At 48.5% G+C, this 15,720-nt stretch overlaps 2 protein-coding genes across 2 annotated transcripts in view; both read right to left on the reverse strand.

Moving 5' to 3' along the window:
- The window catches only part of TRAF3IP3 (TRAF3 interacting protein 3), a 58,586-nt gene extending 57,270 nt beyond the window's left edge, over positions 1 to 1,316 (reverse strand). The window contains exon 1 of the mRNA XM_075064829.1: positions 1,311 to 1,316. The gene's annotated coding sequence lies outside the window, so the exon portion shown is untranslated. The remainder of the gene's footprint in view (positions 1 to 1,310) is intronic.
- A 10,524-nt stretch (positions 1,317 to 11,840) lies between these two features.
- G0S2 (G0/G1 switch 2) lies at positions 11,841 to 13,066 on the reverse strand. Its single transcript, XM_032794166.2, has 2 exons — positions 12,979 to 13,066; positions 11,841 to 12,470 (listed from the first exon to the last, which is right to left on the reverse strand). The coding sequence occupies exon 2, from the start codon at positions 12,437 to 12,439 to the stop codon at positions 12,134 to 12,136; it is 306 nt and encodes a 101-aa protein (XP_032650057.1). The 5' UTR covers positions 12,440 to 12,470; positions 12,979 to 13,066; the 3' UTR covers positions 11,841 to 12,133.
- Positions 13,067 to 15,720: the final 2,654 nt, after the last annotated feature.

Here is a 15,720-nt window from a genome sequence, read left to right on the forward strand (position 1 = left end):
ATGCTGTACCCTGTTGTGTGCGTAAACGCAGGTCTTTGCTCTCCGGGGGAATCTGTCCAGCATCTTTCACTAGCATTCAATTCATTTCAGATTAAAGAGGAAAAATCAAAGAGAACTCCACAGCAACAGCCAAAGGCTCAGGGTTTTGGGCCTCAGTAAAGTCGATTACAGAGGTCTTATAATAGGTGTCGGCTTAAGCTAATATCAGCCTAGCTGTAGCTCTGGGATCTTCCTGGACAGTACAGTACATCTTGTTATGTGCCATTCTGGGCTCAGTGCCATGGCACATATAGGTTGTAGCAAAAAGAACAGGAGTACTTGTGGCAGTTTAGAGACTATCAAATTTATTATAGCATAAGCTTTCGTGGGCTACAGCATTTGCTAACGAGATTACCTCTCTGGACCCTGTGGGGAAAGCTCTCTTTACAAGGATAAAAGCATCGTCTGCAAGGCAAGATGGTTTGCGTTACAGATGCACAATGCAATGGGTTCCTGTGGTCCTTCCGGCTGGGCCTGAAATTGTACACCCCACCCCCATCTATTTAGAGAAACCTGAGTGCGTATCCTCTTCCACATAGCCAATGAGTTAACCTGAAGTACCACACCATCCCCAAACATCCCAATTCTATAACCAATCAGGGGTTTTAACCAACTCAGCACTCAGGAGCAACCCTACAATAACAAACCAGTGGCTGTGTGCAGCCCAGCACACACACAAGCAACCCTTCAGTGATGAACCAGGGACATTGCTTTGTTATAACTTTGATGGAACAGATGATTTGGGTTGTTAATAGACTCAGGAGGTCTGTCCAGCTGCCAGTGGGACACTGTTCTTAAAGTGTAGATTTCTCTTCACTCTTAACTTATCCTCTGCTGATAAGAAGCACTTAGAATACGTTTTGGTCAGATAAATGTCATTGCATTCTGGGAAACCCTGCCACTTCCCCGGTTGTCTTCTTTTGTTTTACCCCTGAGTTCGCGGAATTGGCCACTTCCTTTTCTTGGCTAACAATAAAATAATGAACTCTCTCTGTTACATGCAGCCAGGGCTGGCGCAACCCATTAGGCGACTGCAGTGACATTTGGGGGGTGGTGATCGCGGTGGATGAACATCCAGCCTCTACAGCTGTCGGCGGTATTTTGGGAGCGGGACCTTCCGCCGCCTTTGTCGGGGGCGCCATTTTGGGGGTGGGACCTTCTGCTGCCTAGGGCGCCAAAAAGGCTGCCGGCGCTCCTGCCTGCAGCACTTGTGGAAAGGATGGATGATCCAGTAGCAAGGGCCCTAGGACCTGGGCGAGGTGGAGTCAATTCCCTGCTCTTCTGAAGAGTTCTGGTGTGATTTTGGAAAAGTCAGGGAGGGCCAGATTTGCGAAGGTTTCCGGGTGTCTAACTTACACTGATTACAATGGGAGTTAGGCCCCAAAATACCTTTGGAAATCTGGCCCTTAGTCTCTCCCGGCCTCAGTTCCCCTCTGTACAATGGGGACAATAGCAAATCCTTACTTCTTCGACAGGTGTTCAGGGTAAAAACTTTCAAGATGGTGAGGCATTGAGATACCAAAGCAACGCAGGCCAGATACGTATGTTATGTGGGATGGGCAAGTTACTCTCTTAGGATATTATTATTATTTGTATTTGTAGCATCTAGAGCCACAGCTGAGCTTAGTTCCCCGTCATGCAAAATGCTGTACCCAAAACAACCCACACACAGCGAGATCGCCCCTGTCCCAAAGACCTTGCAATCTAAATACCCAGGATAGGCAAAGGGTGGGAGGGGAAACAGAAACTCAGAAAAGGGAAATTCCTTGCCCCAGGTCTCACATCAGGTCCCTGGCAGAGCCAGGAATAGATCCCTGTCTGCTGATTCCCAGTCCAGTGCTCTTTGGGTATGTCTATACAGCTCTCAGATGTGAACTTGTGCTAGTGCTCTGAAACTCGCCGCATAGATGGCGCTTTGAAGTTGCGGCTTGAGCTGGGGCTCAGGCTCTGAAGCCCATGGATGGGGGTGGGGTTCAGAGTCTGAGCAGTGGGCTGACAGCTTTTTTAACAGTGCAAACATTGTAACATGCAGGGCTGGTGAAATGCATAGAGTTGACAGCCCTGCTTGGTTCATGTGCTGCCCAACTGTGTCCTGAGGCTGTTGTGGGGAGTTGACAGGGATCCGATCCTCCTCCCCGCAAAGCTGCTTTCGAGCTTTAACCTTCAGACTGCTCTTAGCACTACTGTAATTGCAACAGGTGGGCAGGGGGGAGCTTGCTGGGATAGGGGGAGGTGCTGACACACACCTTTCATTCTCCAGGTGAGTGGCTCTTGGCTGCTAGCCTCTGTAGTACCTTCCAATAGCTGGGCTTTTTTCAGAAGAAACCATTAATGGCATTGGTTGGTATGGAAACTTGTGTGGAACTAGTGATTTGCATTGACCATAGACGTACGGGATCTAGAGATGGAAAATGTCCTATCTGGCCCAGTCCTTCTCCAGCAAGGCAGGTTTGTCCTCTACAGGACATTTCCTAGTGGTTTATCCAGTATAATTGTACACCTCTGAAACCGTGGGTCTTCCATCATTTCCCTGGGGGGCTCTTCTGCAGCCTGGCTCTCACTCAAGAGGCTTTGCCTTCCTGCTATTTACTCCAAATATCCTGTTCTTTAATTGCCTCCCATTATTCCTATTGTGCCCCCCCCCCCAATTATTCATCTCCCCTCATGGTGTGGCGTGGAACTTCCTTCCAACACTTATGGAGGATTAGCACCTGGCCATTATTTTGCCAGACTGGACTGCTTTGGGTCCTCGCTGTTTCTTCTAGATCCCTCCATCCCTTCACTTTATCTAAACATTTACATACAACTGAGCTGAGCCCAGTATTCTTGATGTAGCGTCACCGGAGAGCAGGGTATGAGATGCAGTCCCAGATCACATGGGCCTGTTTTGGAGGCTATGCAGAAATGGGAGCTCACCTCATCGGCTGACTGTCACCCTTCCCAGGTTCCTCCATCCCACTTGGCATCTGTGGTTTAGTGCACCCACCAATCCCTTGGGTAATAAGAACACTTTAATCTAATGGTTGGTTTTACACCACTGCCAGCACCATGCTATCCGATTGCCTTCTGTATGAAATCAATAGTGAAGTTCTTAGTGAGCTCCATGGAGTCTCTGGCTCTTCTCCCTTCTCAGGGCAAAAACTTAGCTTGGGGGTAGAGTTTTTTAAAATGTTGTTTATTTGGTTATTTGACTTCTTGGTCTCAGGCTGCTTTTGCTGGGGTGTTTGGTGAGGAGGAGTTGATAGGGGGAAAGCCTTTTCTGAAGAGAAAAGTTTAGCAGCATTTCCTAAAGTGGGTTAGATTCTAGGCTCGCCTGATGTTCTGTCTTCTGTTATTTCCTGCCCATCTTTCTCAAGGTCCCTATTTCTCTGTTCTCACTGGGGCTCACATCCTCCCTCCCCGCTATCCCCTGTTTAACGTCATCTGCTAGTGTAATTAACATGCTCTTCCTAGATCGCCACCTTGAACAACTGAAGGAGCTCACAGGGAGGGGAGGGGATTGAGTGCTGCCTGAAATCTAACGCCTCTCTTAAACATAAAAGGCCCTTCTGTAGCTATTTACACCCTCTGTGTATGGTACAGACATTGCCTGGCTCCCAGGTGCTTTGGGAGGATTAAGGGGTAAACAAGTGTTGCTATTTCTCATTCTGCAAAACCAGGGAAACAGCTACGGAGAGAAAGGAAGTGATTTGCCCAGGGCCTCTTCTCAGCACTGGGATTAGAACCCAGGAGTCCCTGGCTTCCAGGCCTGTGTTTGGAGGAAAAGGCCTCATATCCCTACACGATTTCTTTTTTGCAGCATTTGATCAGCTCGGCGTTTCAGGTTTGCTGTCAGCCTTACAAGGCCTCAGGGCTGGTTGCCAGGTGCTAGGAGAGCCAGGGAAAGGATGGCAGCAGAAAGACTGACAAGTAACCCACCCCACTCTGGATTCTTTAGACTCCAGCCTCAGGACTGAGCTCTAGAACTGGTTGAGAATTTTCCATCAAAACCGTTTTTTAGTGGAAAATGGCTTTTATGCAATGTTTTCGTAAACGCATCACTGACTTTTTTGCTGTGAGCTATATAACAATTTGCTTTCAATAACTTTTCCCGGGGGCGGGGGAGGGAGGGAAGGAGGAAATGATTGTCCAGCCAGCTCTGTTACACTCAGAGCACATTGTCACTTTCGCTCACTGGTAGCTGGAACGTGGTTTGTATTGAACCGTCACCATCTCCCTTTTGCCAAGGAGTGAGACTTCCGTTTCATGCATTTGGAGACCAAACTGAGGCAGCAAAGCTTGCTCTCCAAATGTAGAATGTTGTTTGTGAACAGCACCTTCCTGGTGGCGGCTGCTGCTGCTGCTATGAACACGTCCTCCTTGGCTGAGAAGGCTGCCAAAGGGGCAGATCTTATAACTATTAGTCACATTTCTAACACGCACACATGTGCCAGGCATCACCTCTCTCTTTCCCTTTCTTGCCCATAGCTTCTAAATTAGCTCAGAGCTATGCAGAGCACATCGCGAAAGACCAGCAACCTGATAGTAAAGTATTTACGAGAGCAAGTGAGGAGTGCCCTTGAAGTGAGCCCATTGGCAGCATGCAGAACATGCAGCCGCTTCTGAAAAGGGCCACCCTGGGGGATGGGGGGAGGCAAGTGGGGCAATTTGTCCCACGCCCCATGAGCCCTGGCCCGGCGGAGGTCCCGGGCCTTTGGTGGCATTTCAGCAGCAGGGGGCCCTTCAGTGCTGCCAAAGATGCGGAGCAACTGAAGAGCCCCCGGCCGCCGAAATGCCGCTGAAGACCCTGATTGCCGCGGGCGAGTACAGGCGCTGCAGCTCCCCCACTTTGCCCCAGGCCCCCCAAATCCTCTGGGCGGCCCTGCTTCTGAACCAACCATAGCGGCATTTTAGTATTTGTTCCCCTCTGGGGAAATGCACCCTGGTGCAGAGGGTCAGCTGTGTACTATTTAAGCCCAATTTATACCCCACTTGAAGGAAATAAGTGGTGCATAGACGTTGTGCTGGCCGTCCTGCACAGGGGATGCTTTCCACTCCTTGAAACCCATAGCCTGTTAGATAGAGGATCTAATATAAATTTATAGGTTCATTTTTAGATGTCCTGATGGATGGTCAGTGAAGCTGCAAATCATATCTGCTGTAGCTTCGCTCCCCACACAAGCAATCCCTGGCCTGAGTATTAGAAGCAAATACAGTGAACAGGAAGAAAACATGTAGTCAGGTTTATGTGTGCAAGGCAAAACTGGTGGATTCACAGTAGTTTGAAATTAAATAGTAATAGTAGAAATTAAAATGGCTTTTAAAAAAAGCAGCTTTGCTTCTGTTTCATCATAAAGAAAAAAGCTGATGTCGCCAGCTGAACTTTCGGTGCTTACTAAAGAGAGACCTTCCTGGGCTTTGGGAATGGGATACGGGCATCTTACTTCCTGGTCAATATTGGTTACAATCGAGCCTTAGACCATTGCTCAATGAAAGGCAGGTACAGTCAGGGGAGGCTCTAGGTATTTTGCCGTCCCAAGCACGGCAGGCAGGCTGCCTTCGGCGGCTTGCCTGCGGGCAGTCCCTGGTCCCGTGGATTCGGCGGCAGCCTGCGGGAGGTCCACCGAAGCTGGCGGACCAGCGGACCCTCTGCAGGCATGCCACCGAAGGCAACCTGCCTGTCGCCCTTGGTGCGACCGGCAGAGTGCCCGCCTTAGCTTGACGCCCGAGGCATGCGTTTGGCGGGCTGGTGCCTGGAGCTGCCCCTGGGTACAGTGCAGCTCAGAGTGGCCAGAGGTGTGCATCACCATGGCACTACTTGGCCCAGTGTTAGTAGGGGTTAGGACTGAATGGGCCATGGAACCTGAGCTCCCAGGACAACGTATGTTTGTTTTTCAGCATCAGGGTAGCTGCCCCTAGAAATCCCCTACTGGAAATGATTGAACCCTGTGCACAGCACATGAGTACCCTGGCACTGAAAAATATTTTCGACATGTGCTTGTGTAGGTGCAGGTCTCACTGCAGTGTCAGCGTAGACAGTAGGGCTGCAAGAAGGGTCACTTATGCCTCAAACACCTTCCCCCACCTCCTGTCCTTGATCCCAAGCCCCGTCACCGTGCAGTGCCACGTATGAACGTGGCTGCGAGGAACATTGCACCATTGCCTTTTGAGAGCTGATTGTGCTGTCTCAAACTCACATGGGCCTGAGATGACAGTCAGTTCACTCAGACCCCTGAGCCACTGGGTGCTTCCAGAGGTTATTTGGGAAACTCAGTCGAAACCACAAAAGAGCAAGTTGGGAAAACAAGCAGCCGGACAATGCAAATGCAGTGGCAGGTGCATGGGAATCTGCTGTATATCTGAGAGGTTTTGGCTCAGTAGCAGCCCCTGTGTTTCTTATGAGTCTTGAGGGCCTTGTGCTTTGGGGGCGATCATGTGAAGCCATTGCAGGGGCAGCAGTTGGATGAGGTGCAATGTTCAGGGGACAGGACAGGGGACGCCCCTAGCAGACTGCTCCGCGAGACTGGGGACTCGCCTTGCTAGTTCTTCAGGGAGAAGGTATGGGACTGCTTGCACTGTTCCAAAGGGACTGGCACTCCACTCCTCAGACCACTTCACCTCATCGACAAACCTCATTCCAGTGTCAAGCCTCATCCCAGTTATGTGCTAAATCTTGGATTAATGAAGCAGCAAAATGCCCCTATCCAAAATGGGGACAGTGCTTGGCAAATGGTGTGAAGATCTGTGTTAAGCAGAGAAGGTGGGAAGGCCTGTGTGGAGGTAAGATTGGGGCAGGTTTCAGGTGGTATTCCTGTTCGAAGGTCTCAGTGAGCGCTCCCCACGTACAAGTACCATCGGAGTTTGCATGTCACTAGTACAGGGAGAATAGTGTGTTTGTGATTTTCATATCTGCTGGGTGACCTAACCCAACTTACTCCTGGGAAAGATAATCTCCAGGACCCTGAGTACAGCCTGCCCGGGAGAAACTTGGACACCGGCCATGCTTCCTGTGCCCTTGAAAAAAATCCTGGCTTGTTTCTCTTGAGTTGTTGATTACTGAAGTCCTAAATTTAGTTGGGAGGCCCTTGAACCAAGCGAACCCCAGCGTGCAAATATCAAGTTAGGCATTTCTAAAAATTCAGCTACTCATTCTCTTGCGGTGCATTGGCAGGTGAGAGAAGGTCACAGTGCCTGCAGCGTGAAGTCTCAGCGTTAACATAACCTCTTTTGAGATGTGCCTGGTGAGCTTGTGGGAAGCTGTACACCAGATCTCACTCCAGCTGCATTCCCTGGGGACATAACGTGCCAGGGGATTTTTCCTGATTCATTGTTTAGAATAAGCCAAATTTAGATATGCCCTAAACAGAACAGAATAATAGAAATTAAAACTTATCATATTAGGGGATGTCATTCATCCATCAGACAATGCCCGGTTGTTCCTAAAGCTTAGCCCTAAAAGCTTTAACGCAGTCCAATTTCAAATGGTCCAAGTGATGTTATTTCACACTATAAACTTCACCTTTCCTGAGTTTAAGCCTACATTTCCCTCTAATCAATTCCATCCCAGTGCTCTTAGCTATATCCCAATAGCCCATGTTAAAAAAAAAAAAATCCCTCTATCTTTTTGGAAGTTGCAAATGGACATGTATGATGCAGATTCAACACTTTATCCTCTATCTGACATACAATTTGCTTATGGCATTTAGTTGCAAAAGACAGTGTTTGTGCTGTTTGTATAGCCCCAAAACATCATAAGAATTCTTGCTTTTGGATGCCCGAGTGAAGGTGTGTTAAATTGCTAGGTGCCTCAAGTTGGGGGTTCAAAAACTGAAGCACCAAAATGACAGGCTACTTTGAAAATTCTAGCCATAATGAAGAAAAAGGGGTTTGGTGAAACCTGCTCTTCTTTAGTGGGTGATTCCTGCAACCCACCACTGTTATTTTGAATTCACAAGCACTAGAAGTACTACACATGGCTTGATGTAAAACTTTGCATTGGCATTACTGCACGGCAGTTTAGCCACTGACACTTGCCTAATTTGCACGGCTGTAGAAAGCCACAGTTTTCTGTGCACTAAGTGCAAACTCATATTGCAGAATCAATGAGATACAGAACTGATCTTTTAGATTGACCTTTGGGGGAAATATTTGCAAGGGGATGACCTCCAGGATCACAGTAGATCAGAAGGCTGCATCCTGGAAGGAAGGACTTGTTCAGAAGATTCTAGACATACTGGCATAGTCATGGCTATTCTAGCTGTCTAATCCCATTAATCGCCTAAAGTGCAGCTATTTTGACAGTTGCACAAATCTCTGCTTTAAGCTCATAAACCCTGAAATTAGATAACTCTATTTTTATTCAAAGGGGGAGCAGGTGGAACAACAGGATTGCCCTCTCCCAGTCATTACAGACAAAATGAAATGCCCCTTTGCACAGAGTTGGAGGGTGATAAAAGTAATTGCTGGCTCATATTAAATTCAGGTCATTCAACAGAGAGGCTTCATCCAAAGCCTCTGAACTCTGCATCACAGGGGTTTCCTGTTATGACAGCAAAGAAGAAATTTTCTAGGTTTCCCTATTGCCTGAACCAGGTATAACCTGTGAAGCAGGTCTAGGCCTGTGAATGAATAAGATATTAAGAGTTTGAAGCCATAAAGTCTTGAATAAAGTCAAGACCCCGTTGGCTTCTTTCTTAAATCACATTCACACCGGTGATATTAGGAGCTGTAAAAACACAATGAAAATCAATTTCAATGAGACTATTTCTGAAGTAAGGTACAGGACTGGGCAGCGAGGTGAGTAAGGGGATTGGAGTATGGGCCCAAAGTTTTTCTTTCCACTGCCACGGGCCTTCTGCAGCATAAGGATCCGTGTATGCTGTAAAACTATCAGTGTCCTTGATCTAACATTATTTAGGGACATGGTTCAGCTAACTCTTTTCTCCAGGCTAAATTGTGCCTTCACCTTTGCACATGCAACACCCAGTGAAGTGACTGAGGCATTGGCCCCTGTCTGTCATGTCTAGGAAATAAACCCTGAGGAATGCTTGATTGGCACATAAAACATGATATTTCTCAAGTGCTATTTTATGTTGACTTCTATTTCAGTTTTTTCCCAGATGGAAAATGTACGTGCACCCTTGCATTTTAATTCAGAACATGAAGTTTTTACAGGCTCAGAGACATTCCCCCCATATAATGTGCCCTTTTTGACGACAGGTGTTGGTTACATGGATGAAAGGTTGAAGTTGGATGTTTTCATTCTTAAAATAAGACGAGCATCTAGAAACCGTACAGGATATTTCTAGCATGTTCTTTCCTGCTTTCTTATCTTTTTTGTTTCCATGGTCTCCTGTTCTCTGTAGCAATTAGAAAACGGATCTTTTCTCCCCTTGTGGCTAGACAGAGACACATTGCCTGTGTGATTTCCTGATGCGTGCCCAGCAGGGAATTAGGCCATGGCTACACTTGCAAGTTGCAGCGCTGGTGAGGGGGTTACAGCGCTGCAACTTAGCAGGTGTCTACACTTAAAAGCTCAGCCAGCGCTGCAACTCCCTGTTTGCAGCGCTGGCTGTACACCTGGGTCCGCTTCCGGTGTAGCGAGTCCAGCGCTGCTGTTGCAGCACTGGTCATCAGTGTGGACACTCACCAGCGTTTTATTGCCCTCCAGGGTATTAGGACTTATCCAGCATTCCTTTTCAGCCTCTCTGGTCACCGCTTAGCACTCACTGCCCTGGGTTCAGAGCCTGGAGAGGAGGGGGAGGGTGTAGAGTAACTGAAAGGGAGAGCGGGCTTGCCGCGCTTGGCCGGAGCTCCGGCCGGTGAGAGCCGGGCTTGCCGCACTTGGCTAGGCAGACTACATTGAGGACTCTCATAGAATTGTCAGATGCCTCTTTTGTAAACACACACACACACCACACAATACTCTCCGCCCTTTTATCCAAGGAAGGATAATAACAGTATTAGATCAAAATGCAAAACTACCAACCATGTTATTTTCATCCTCTATTCTCATCATACTGAGCCTGGCCTTTAATCCAAGTTCTGCGTTAACTTAAAGAACAATGCTACACTTTTCCTTTGTCATGACCAGATGCAAAGGCAATTCATTGTGCCCAGGAGATCTAACATTTTGTCTCCTGGCTCCTTGCATGCTCTGCTTAAGCATTTGTATGGTATGTAACCACAGTCACAGGAGCTTTCCTTTCAGCCTGAGGACGGTCATGCACCGGACTTTACAGACGCAGTTGACAGCCCTTCAAACCAGCTGCAACTGGAGCCCGGCCAGAGCGTGGCAAAGCTCCGCGACTCCGCAATCCCGGCTGGACCCGGCCAGAGTGCGGCAAGCTCCGCGACTCCGCTTTCATGGCTGGAGCCCCGGCCGAGGCGCGGCAAGCCCCGCGCCCGGCGAGCTCTAGCTGGGAGAGCGGGCCATGCACGCTCCCGCCGGTGCTTCACTCAAAGAGCGGGACTGGAGCAGACCGCAGCCGGGATGGGGTAAGTTAAAAAAAAAATAAAATAAAAAGGTGCCTCTTAGGCGAGGGTCCGATTCCCTGGCAGCAGGGTGTGTGGAACAGGAAGCGGAATGACCCGCCACCCTTCCGTCCCCTCCCACAATGCCAAATGGGACCAGGTGCTTGTGGGATAGCTGCCCACAATGCCCACTCAAACAGCGCTGCAACTGGTGCAAGTGTGGACACACTGCAGCGCTGGTCGCTGTCAGTGTGGACACACTGCAGCGCTGGCCGTACACAGCTGTACGAGCACAGCTGTAACTACCAGCGCTGCAAAACTGCCAGCGTAGCCACAGCCTTAGTGTGAGAAATGTTTGCCCTGCCTCTTTGGGGGTATTGGAGATAGCATTGCAGCTTCTAAATTCTAGCAAGTAGAAACCAACATTTAAAATGACATGCCCCTCCCATACTTTGATGACCCATTGACTTCTGAATGGGTGAGTTTGCTAGCATTGTGTTACATGTAGCATATATGCACCAATCTTATTTTTTTTTTAAAAAAAAAAGAACAGTGGAAACAGTTAACCTATTCGCTTGTTAATTAAAGTATGTAGTGCTAACTGTCTGCTGCATTCAAGACCATGCAGGTGAGAAATTGCAGGACAATTGTGATCAAAGGACAATCTGGTGAGAACAGTGTGTCCCAGCGGGTAGAGCACTGGCCTGGGACTCAGGGACATGAGTTCTATTGCTAGCTTTGCCACTGGACTGGTTGGTGACCTTGGGCAAGTCATTTCACTGCTCTGTGTCTGTTATGCCCTCTGCAAAATGAGAATACTGGTACTTAAAAGTACTATGTAAGAGGTGGCTATTAATGTCCTTGAGAGCTTTGCCATAACCATTAATGGAGACAGGATCAGGCTCTTTTCATTAGTCCTGCAGCTTGTTAGAAGTAAGATATCCCTTTCTGCATTTACACCCATGTAACAGATCAACATCTGGCTACACTGCCCCTGCCTCCATCCTTAAAAAAACCCCAAACCAACCAACCTCTGTAAATACAGAGATGTGAACAACATCTGGTTTGTATAAAAAAAAAAAATAAAAAAAATTAGGCTTTAGAAAACAAAAGGGGGAAGAAAACAAACCAACCATCCAGGGTCTCCCACTGTTGAGTGTGTGTTTATACTAATTGGAAGGTGAGAGCATTCAGCAACTGTTTCACTGTCAAACTTAGGATGCTTCCCTAAGTGCCCTGATAAATACCACCCTGCAGGAGGCATTAGGCTGTGAAAAATTTATTTCAATAACTTTAGCTGAATTAAGACTCCATCCTTCTTTGGAGACTGACAAAAGACAGAGGCTTGGTAATGTATAAAATATTTATTTATAATGCAAAATATATTTGTAAGGTTTATTCATAATAAAAAACATGTTGGCGCAAAAGGCCGGGCACCTTACACCTTTTTATACCAACAAAAGGGTACATATTCAATGGGTGGCATTTTTCAACTGCTGCATGGCAGCAAATATTAGTCACTTCTCTAGAGTCCCTTGCGTCTGCAGTCAGTGTCAATTCCCTTCTCCCTGGAGTTCACACCTGCCGATCAGACAGGCCAGCAGTCTCTTGTGCATGCCTATCACTGACTGGGCAGTCTCTCTTAGGATGCACGCTGCCTGATCACTAAGTTCCTCTGCATTACATCCTGCTCTTTGCTCTTCTCCACGATCAAATCCCCCTGTTTCTGGGGAGCTGTATGCTCTTTGGCCAGGGGAGGTCTCTTCTCCTCCTCTTCTTGTAGCTGCTCTTCAGAGGTGAAAGGGCTGCAGACTGTCTCCACTAGGCTAATAACCACCCCGAAGAAAGCCAGCACGCTGCCCAGCATATAGATCTTGACCATCTTGCTATTGGGCTTCTGGCTGAGCATTTCTTTGGCAAAGGGAATCAGCTCCTGCATGGTCTCCATCTGGGGCCGCAAACCTGGAAGGTCACAAAACCTGGAGAGCAAGAGAAGAAAAAAAAAATACCTATCAGCTGTTATTTAGTACTGCTTCCTTCTGCATGCAGCAGGGCTGGTTCCAAGAGAAAGCAGAGTCTGCCTAGTGTGCACAGGCAGCAGGGCACACGCAGGAACGGTAATTAACACCGTCATTGCCCAGTGTCTGTTTCAGGAAAATGCAGACGCTCCGCTAGGGCGGTGATGGGCGGTACAAAAACCTCACCGCATAGTGATCCCTTCAGCCGTTCTCCAGCCACACGGGCCAGTCCCCGTTGCAAAGCGGAGTTTGAAGAACTCCCAGACATGGCTCAATAGTAATAGGGTGACCAGATAAGTGAAAAATCGGGACGGGGGTGGGGGTAATAGGAGCCCATATATATAAAAAAAAACCTCAAATATCGGGACTGTCCCAACCGCCAGTGCTTGGGTCTGAAATTCCCCGGGCTCCCACTGAACTCTCCTTTCTCAGCGGGCCTGGGACCACACCGCGCTCCCACTGTACTTACCGCAGGGCGCGCTCTGCTCCGCGGCTTGGCAGCGAGGGATCCCGGCTCAGTTCTCCGCTGTAGCTTGACAGCTGCTTCCCCCAGCCACCCCGAGCCTTATATCGCCCCGGTGGCTGCGGCTCCTCCCCTCCCGGGGCCGGCTCCTCCTCGCTCGGGCAGGCCGGGGGCCAGCAGGGCTGTGCATGCCGCGGGAGCATGCACCCAGCGCGGTTTCTATTGGGTGACCGCCCGCCCCCTGCCCCGAGGCTCGCTGCGGGGGGCTGGGGTCGCCGGCTGCAGAGCAGAGGCACCATGCGGGGGGGAGGGGGAGATCACGACCGGATCACGCAGGCATCACTCCGCCTAACCCATCCTCGGGGCACAAGGAGCGGGAGGGGGCTTCTGTGCAGGCTTGGAGCCTGGGAGTCACGTAGCAAACGTTTCTGCACTCTCCAGTTTCGGGCGGTCGGCCGGGGAGGAGTGGGCTGGTTGGTGCGTTTGCTTTATGGTGGGCGGGCGTGCAGGGGTGGTCGCACCTAGGGCTGGGGCAGCTGCAGAGTCACAAACCACCTTCTGGGGAAAGATGTATGAAATGCACAAGGTTTGGAACCGGCCCAGGTCTCTCCTAAACTGCTGTAAAAAGCGTTGTAATGTCCCTCCCGGTACGTGGGGAAAGTCAGCATGAGTGTGGCTTTAAAGGGGGAATATTGCCATTGGAAGGTAATTTATCAAGTTCAGGGAGAGACCTAGTGTTTCAGAAAAGTGTAATTTACAGCAGTGGTTCTCAAACTTTTCTACTGGTGACCCCTTTCGCACAGCAAGCTTCTGAGTGTGACCCGCCTTATACATTAAAAACACTTTTTAAAATATATTTAGCACCATTATAAATGCTGGAGGCAAAGTGGGGTTTGGGGTGGAGGCTGACAGCTCACAGCCTGCCATGTAAGAACCTTGGGCCCCTAAACTGGTCCCAACCCCCAGTTTCAGATCCCCTGATTTACTGTATGTATGTAGGAGCTTGGGGAATGCATTGATCGCTCTCTTTTTGGTACTTTATAGTTGAAATTGCACAGCCCAGGCATACAGCAAAACATGGTCAGGAAAAGAGGCAGCGAAAACTAGCAGCTGAATACTGAGCATGTTGAATGATTACATGGCTTGTCTCAGTTACAACATGGACTAAATGCTGCATATAATAAAATCTTCCATCAGCCTAGCTACCCCTTCTCAGAGTGGATTAACCACACAGAATCCCAATGGAAAAAACCCTTCTGCCCAAATAGGAAGCATCTCCACTACAGCCTCTGTAGTCGTGTAGTGTAGATCAGGGGCAGGCAACCTATGGCATGCGTGCCACCTTCAGCACGCAAGCTGATTTTCAGTGGCACTCACATTGCCCAGGTCCTGGCCACCGGTCTGAGGGGCTCTGCATTTTAATTTAATTTTAAATGCAGCTTCTTAAACATTTTAAAAACCTTATTTACTTTACATACAACAAAAGTTTAGTTATATATTATAGACTTATAGAAAGAGACCTTCTAAAAACATTAAAATATATTAGTGGCACACGAAACCTTAAATTAGAGTGAATAAATGAAGACTCAGCACAGCACTTCTGAAAGGTTGCGGACCCCTTGTGTAGACATACCCTCCCTTTCTCTGCTGCATCCCACCCACCCCACTTGCTGAATGTGATTTCTTGCCTTCAGTTCTCGGATCCTGAAACCAAAAGAGAGCCAGCTGCATGCAATCTTTTCTATTGACATGAGTGTGAAAGTGCAGTACAGTACGCTATGTTCATGGGAAGCATGACACTGTCTGTAGCACTTTGACATTTCCTCTGCTGCCTGCTCCGTAAGAGCATTGCATCATCAGCATAAAGCAGATTACATCATCCATTGGGCCAGTGAATGCTGAGCAATGTACAGAACGATTCCTTGTCTGAAAGAGCCTTACGCAGCTTGATGGACTGATGGTCTTAATACCTGCTAAAGCCGAGAGCTGGCAGCGGGAACTATGCCTTCTGATCCCTCAAAGCTGCTTGGGAAATTTGCGCAGAATTCTCCTCTCATATCCAGAGGGTAGTGTTGAATGTGGATACAGGTAGTCTGTTCTCGCTCCCCACGTATGGATCTGCCGGGGAGAACAGCATATCAGAGTCAAGATCGACTGTGTGGAGCTAAGAGGAAAATTTTGTCCAGTTGATTATAGTGGGAAGAGAAGTGAAGTTTCATTGAAAAAATAGTGTAATGTACAGCTAGGTCAAAGAGATTGTTCTAGCAGAGCCACTGAGTGGGGATGTGGGTGTGGATCCCACTTTGTAAACTGTGACTCTGTGTGTGCCCAAACGCAACGGTACTGTTAAAGTTGTTCTGAGCTACAATGGTTGTATGAAGCAGCCAAGAAGGCAATGTTAGCCAGTTGAGGGCTCCTCCTCCACTCCTCAGACCTTCCGGTGTAAGACTGGAGGGAGCATGGTCATGGAGCTGCAGGCAGCCAGTGCAACTTGAAGTAGCCGTGAAGATCCTTGGGACAACACTGTGGGGCAAAGAGTGATTGGGGGGAAGAGCATAAAGGTGGCTTGTCCCCCTACCTACACCACTGACCTACATGAGGCACTAAATAGCCAGTCTCAAGGATCTGGGTCATGGTGTAAATATACAGCGGTTAACACGTGCAGATACTTGTTACTGAAATCTGGGACTTTATTCTGGCCCAGAGTTTCATTCAGTACGTGAGCTAGAGCTAGTCAGTGAGTCACTC

Source organism: Chelonoidis abingdonii, chromosome 4 (genome assembly GCF_003597395.2).
Source record: "Chelonoidis abingdonii isolate Lonesome George chromosome 4, CheloAbing_2.0, whole genome shotgun sequence".
In the NCBI taxonomy this organism is placed as follows: domain Eukaryota; kingdom Metazoa; phylum Chordata; order Testudines; family Testudinidae; genus Chelonoidis; species Chelonoidis abingdonii.

Coding starts and splice junctions, on each gene's coding strand:
- G0S2 (XM_032794166.2), bottom strand. CDS start 12,439: ATGGAGACCATGCAGGAGCTGATTCCCTTTGCCAAAGAAATGCTCAGC.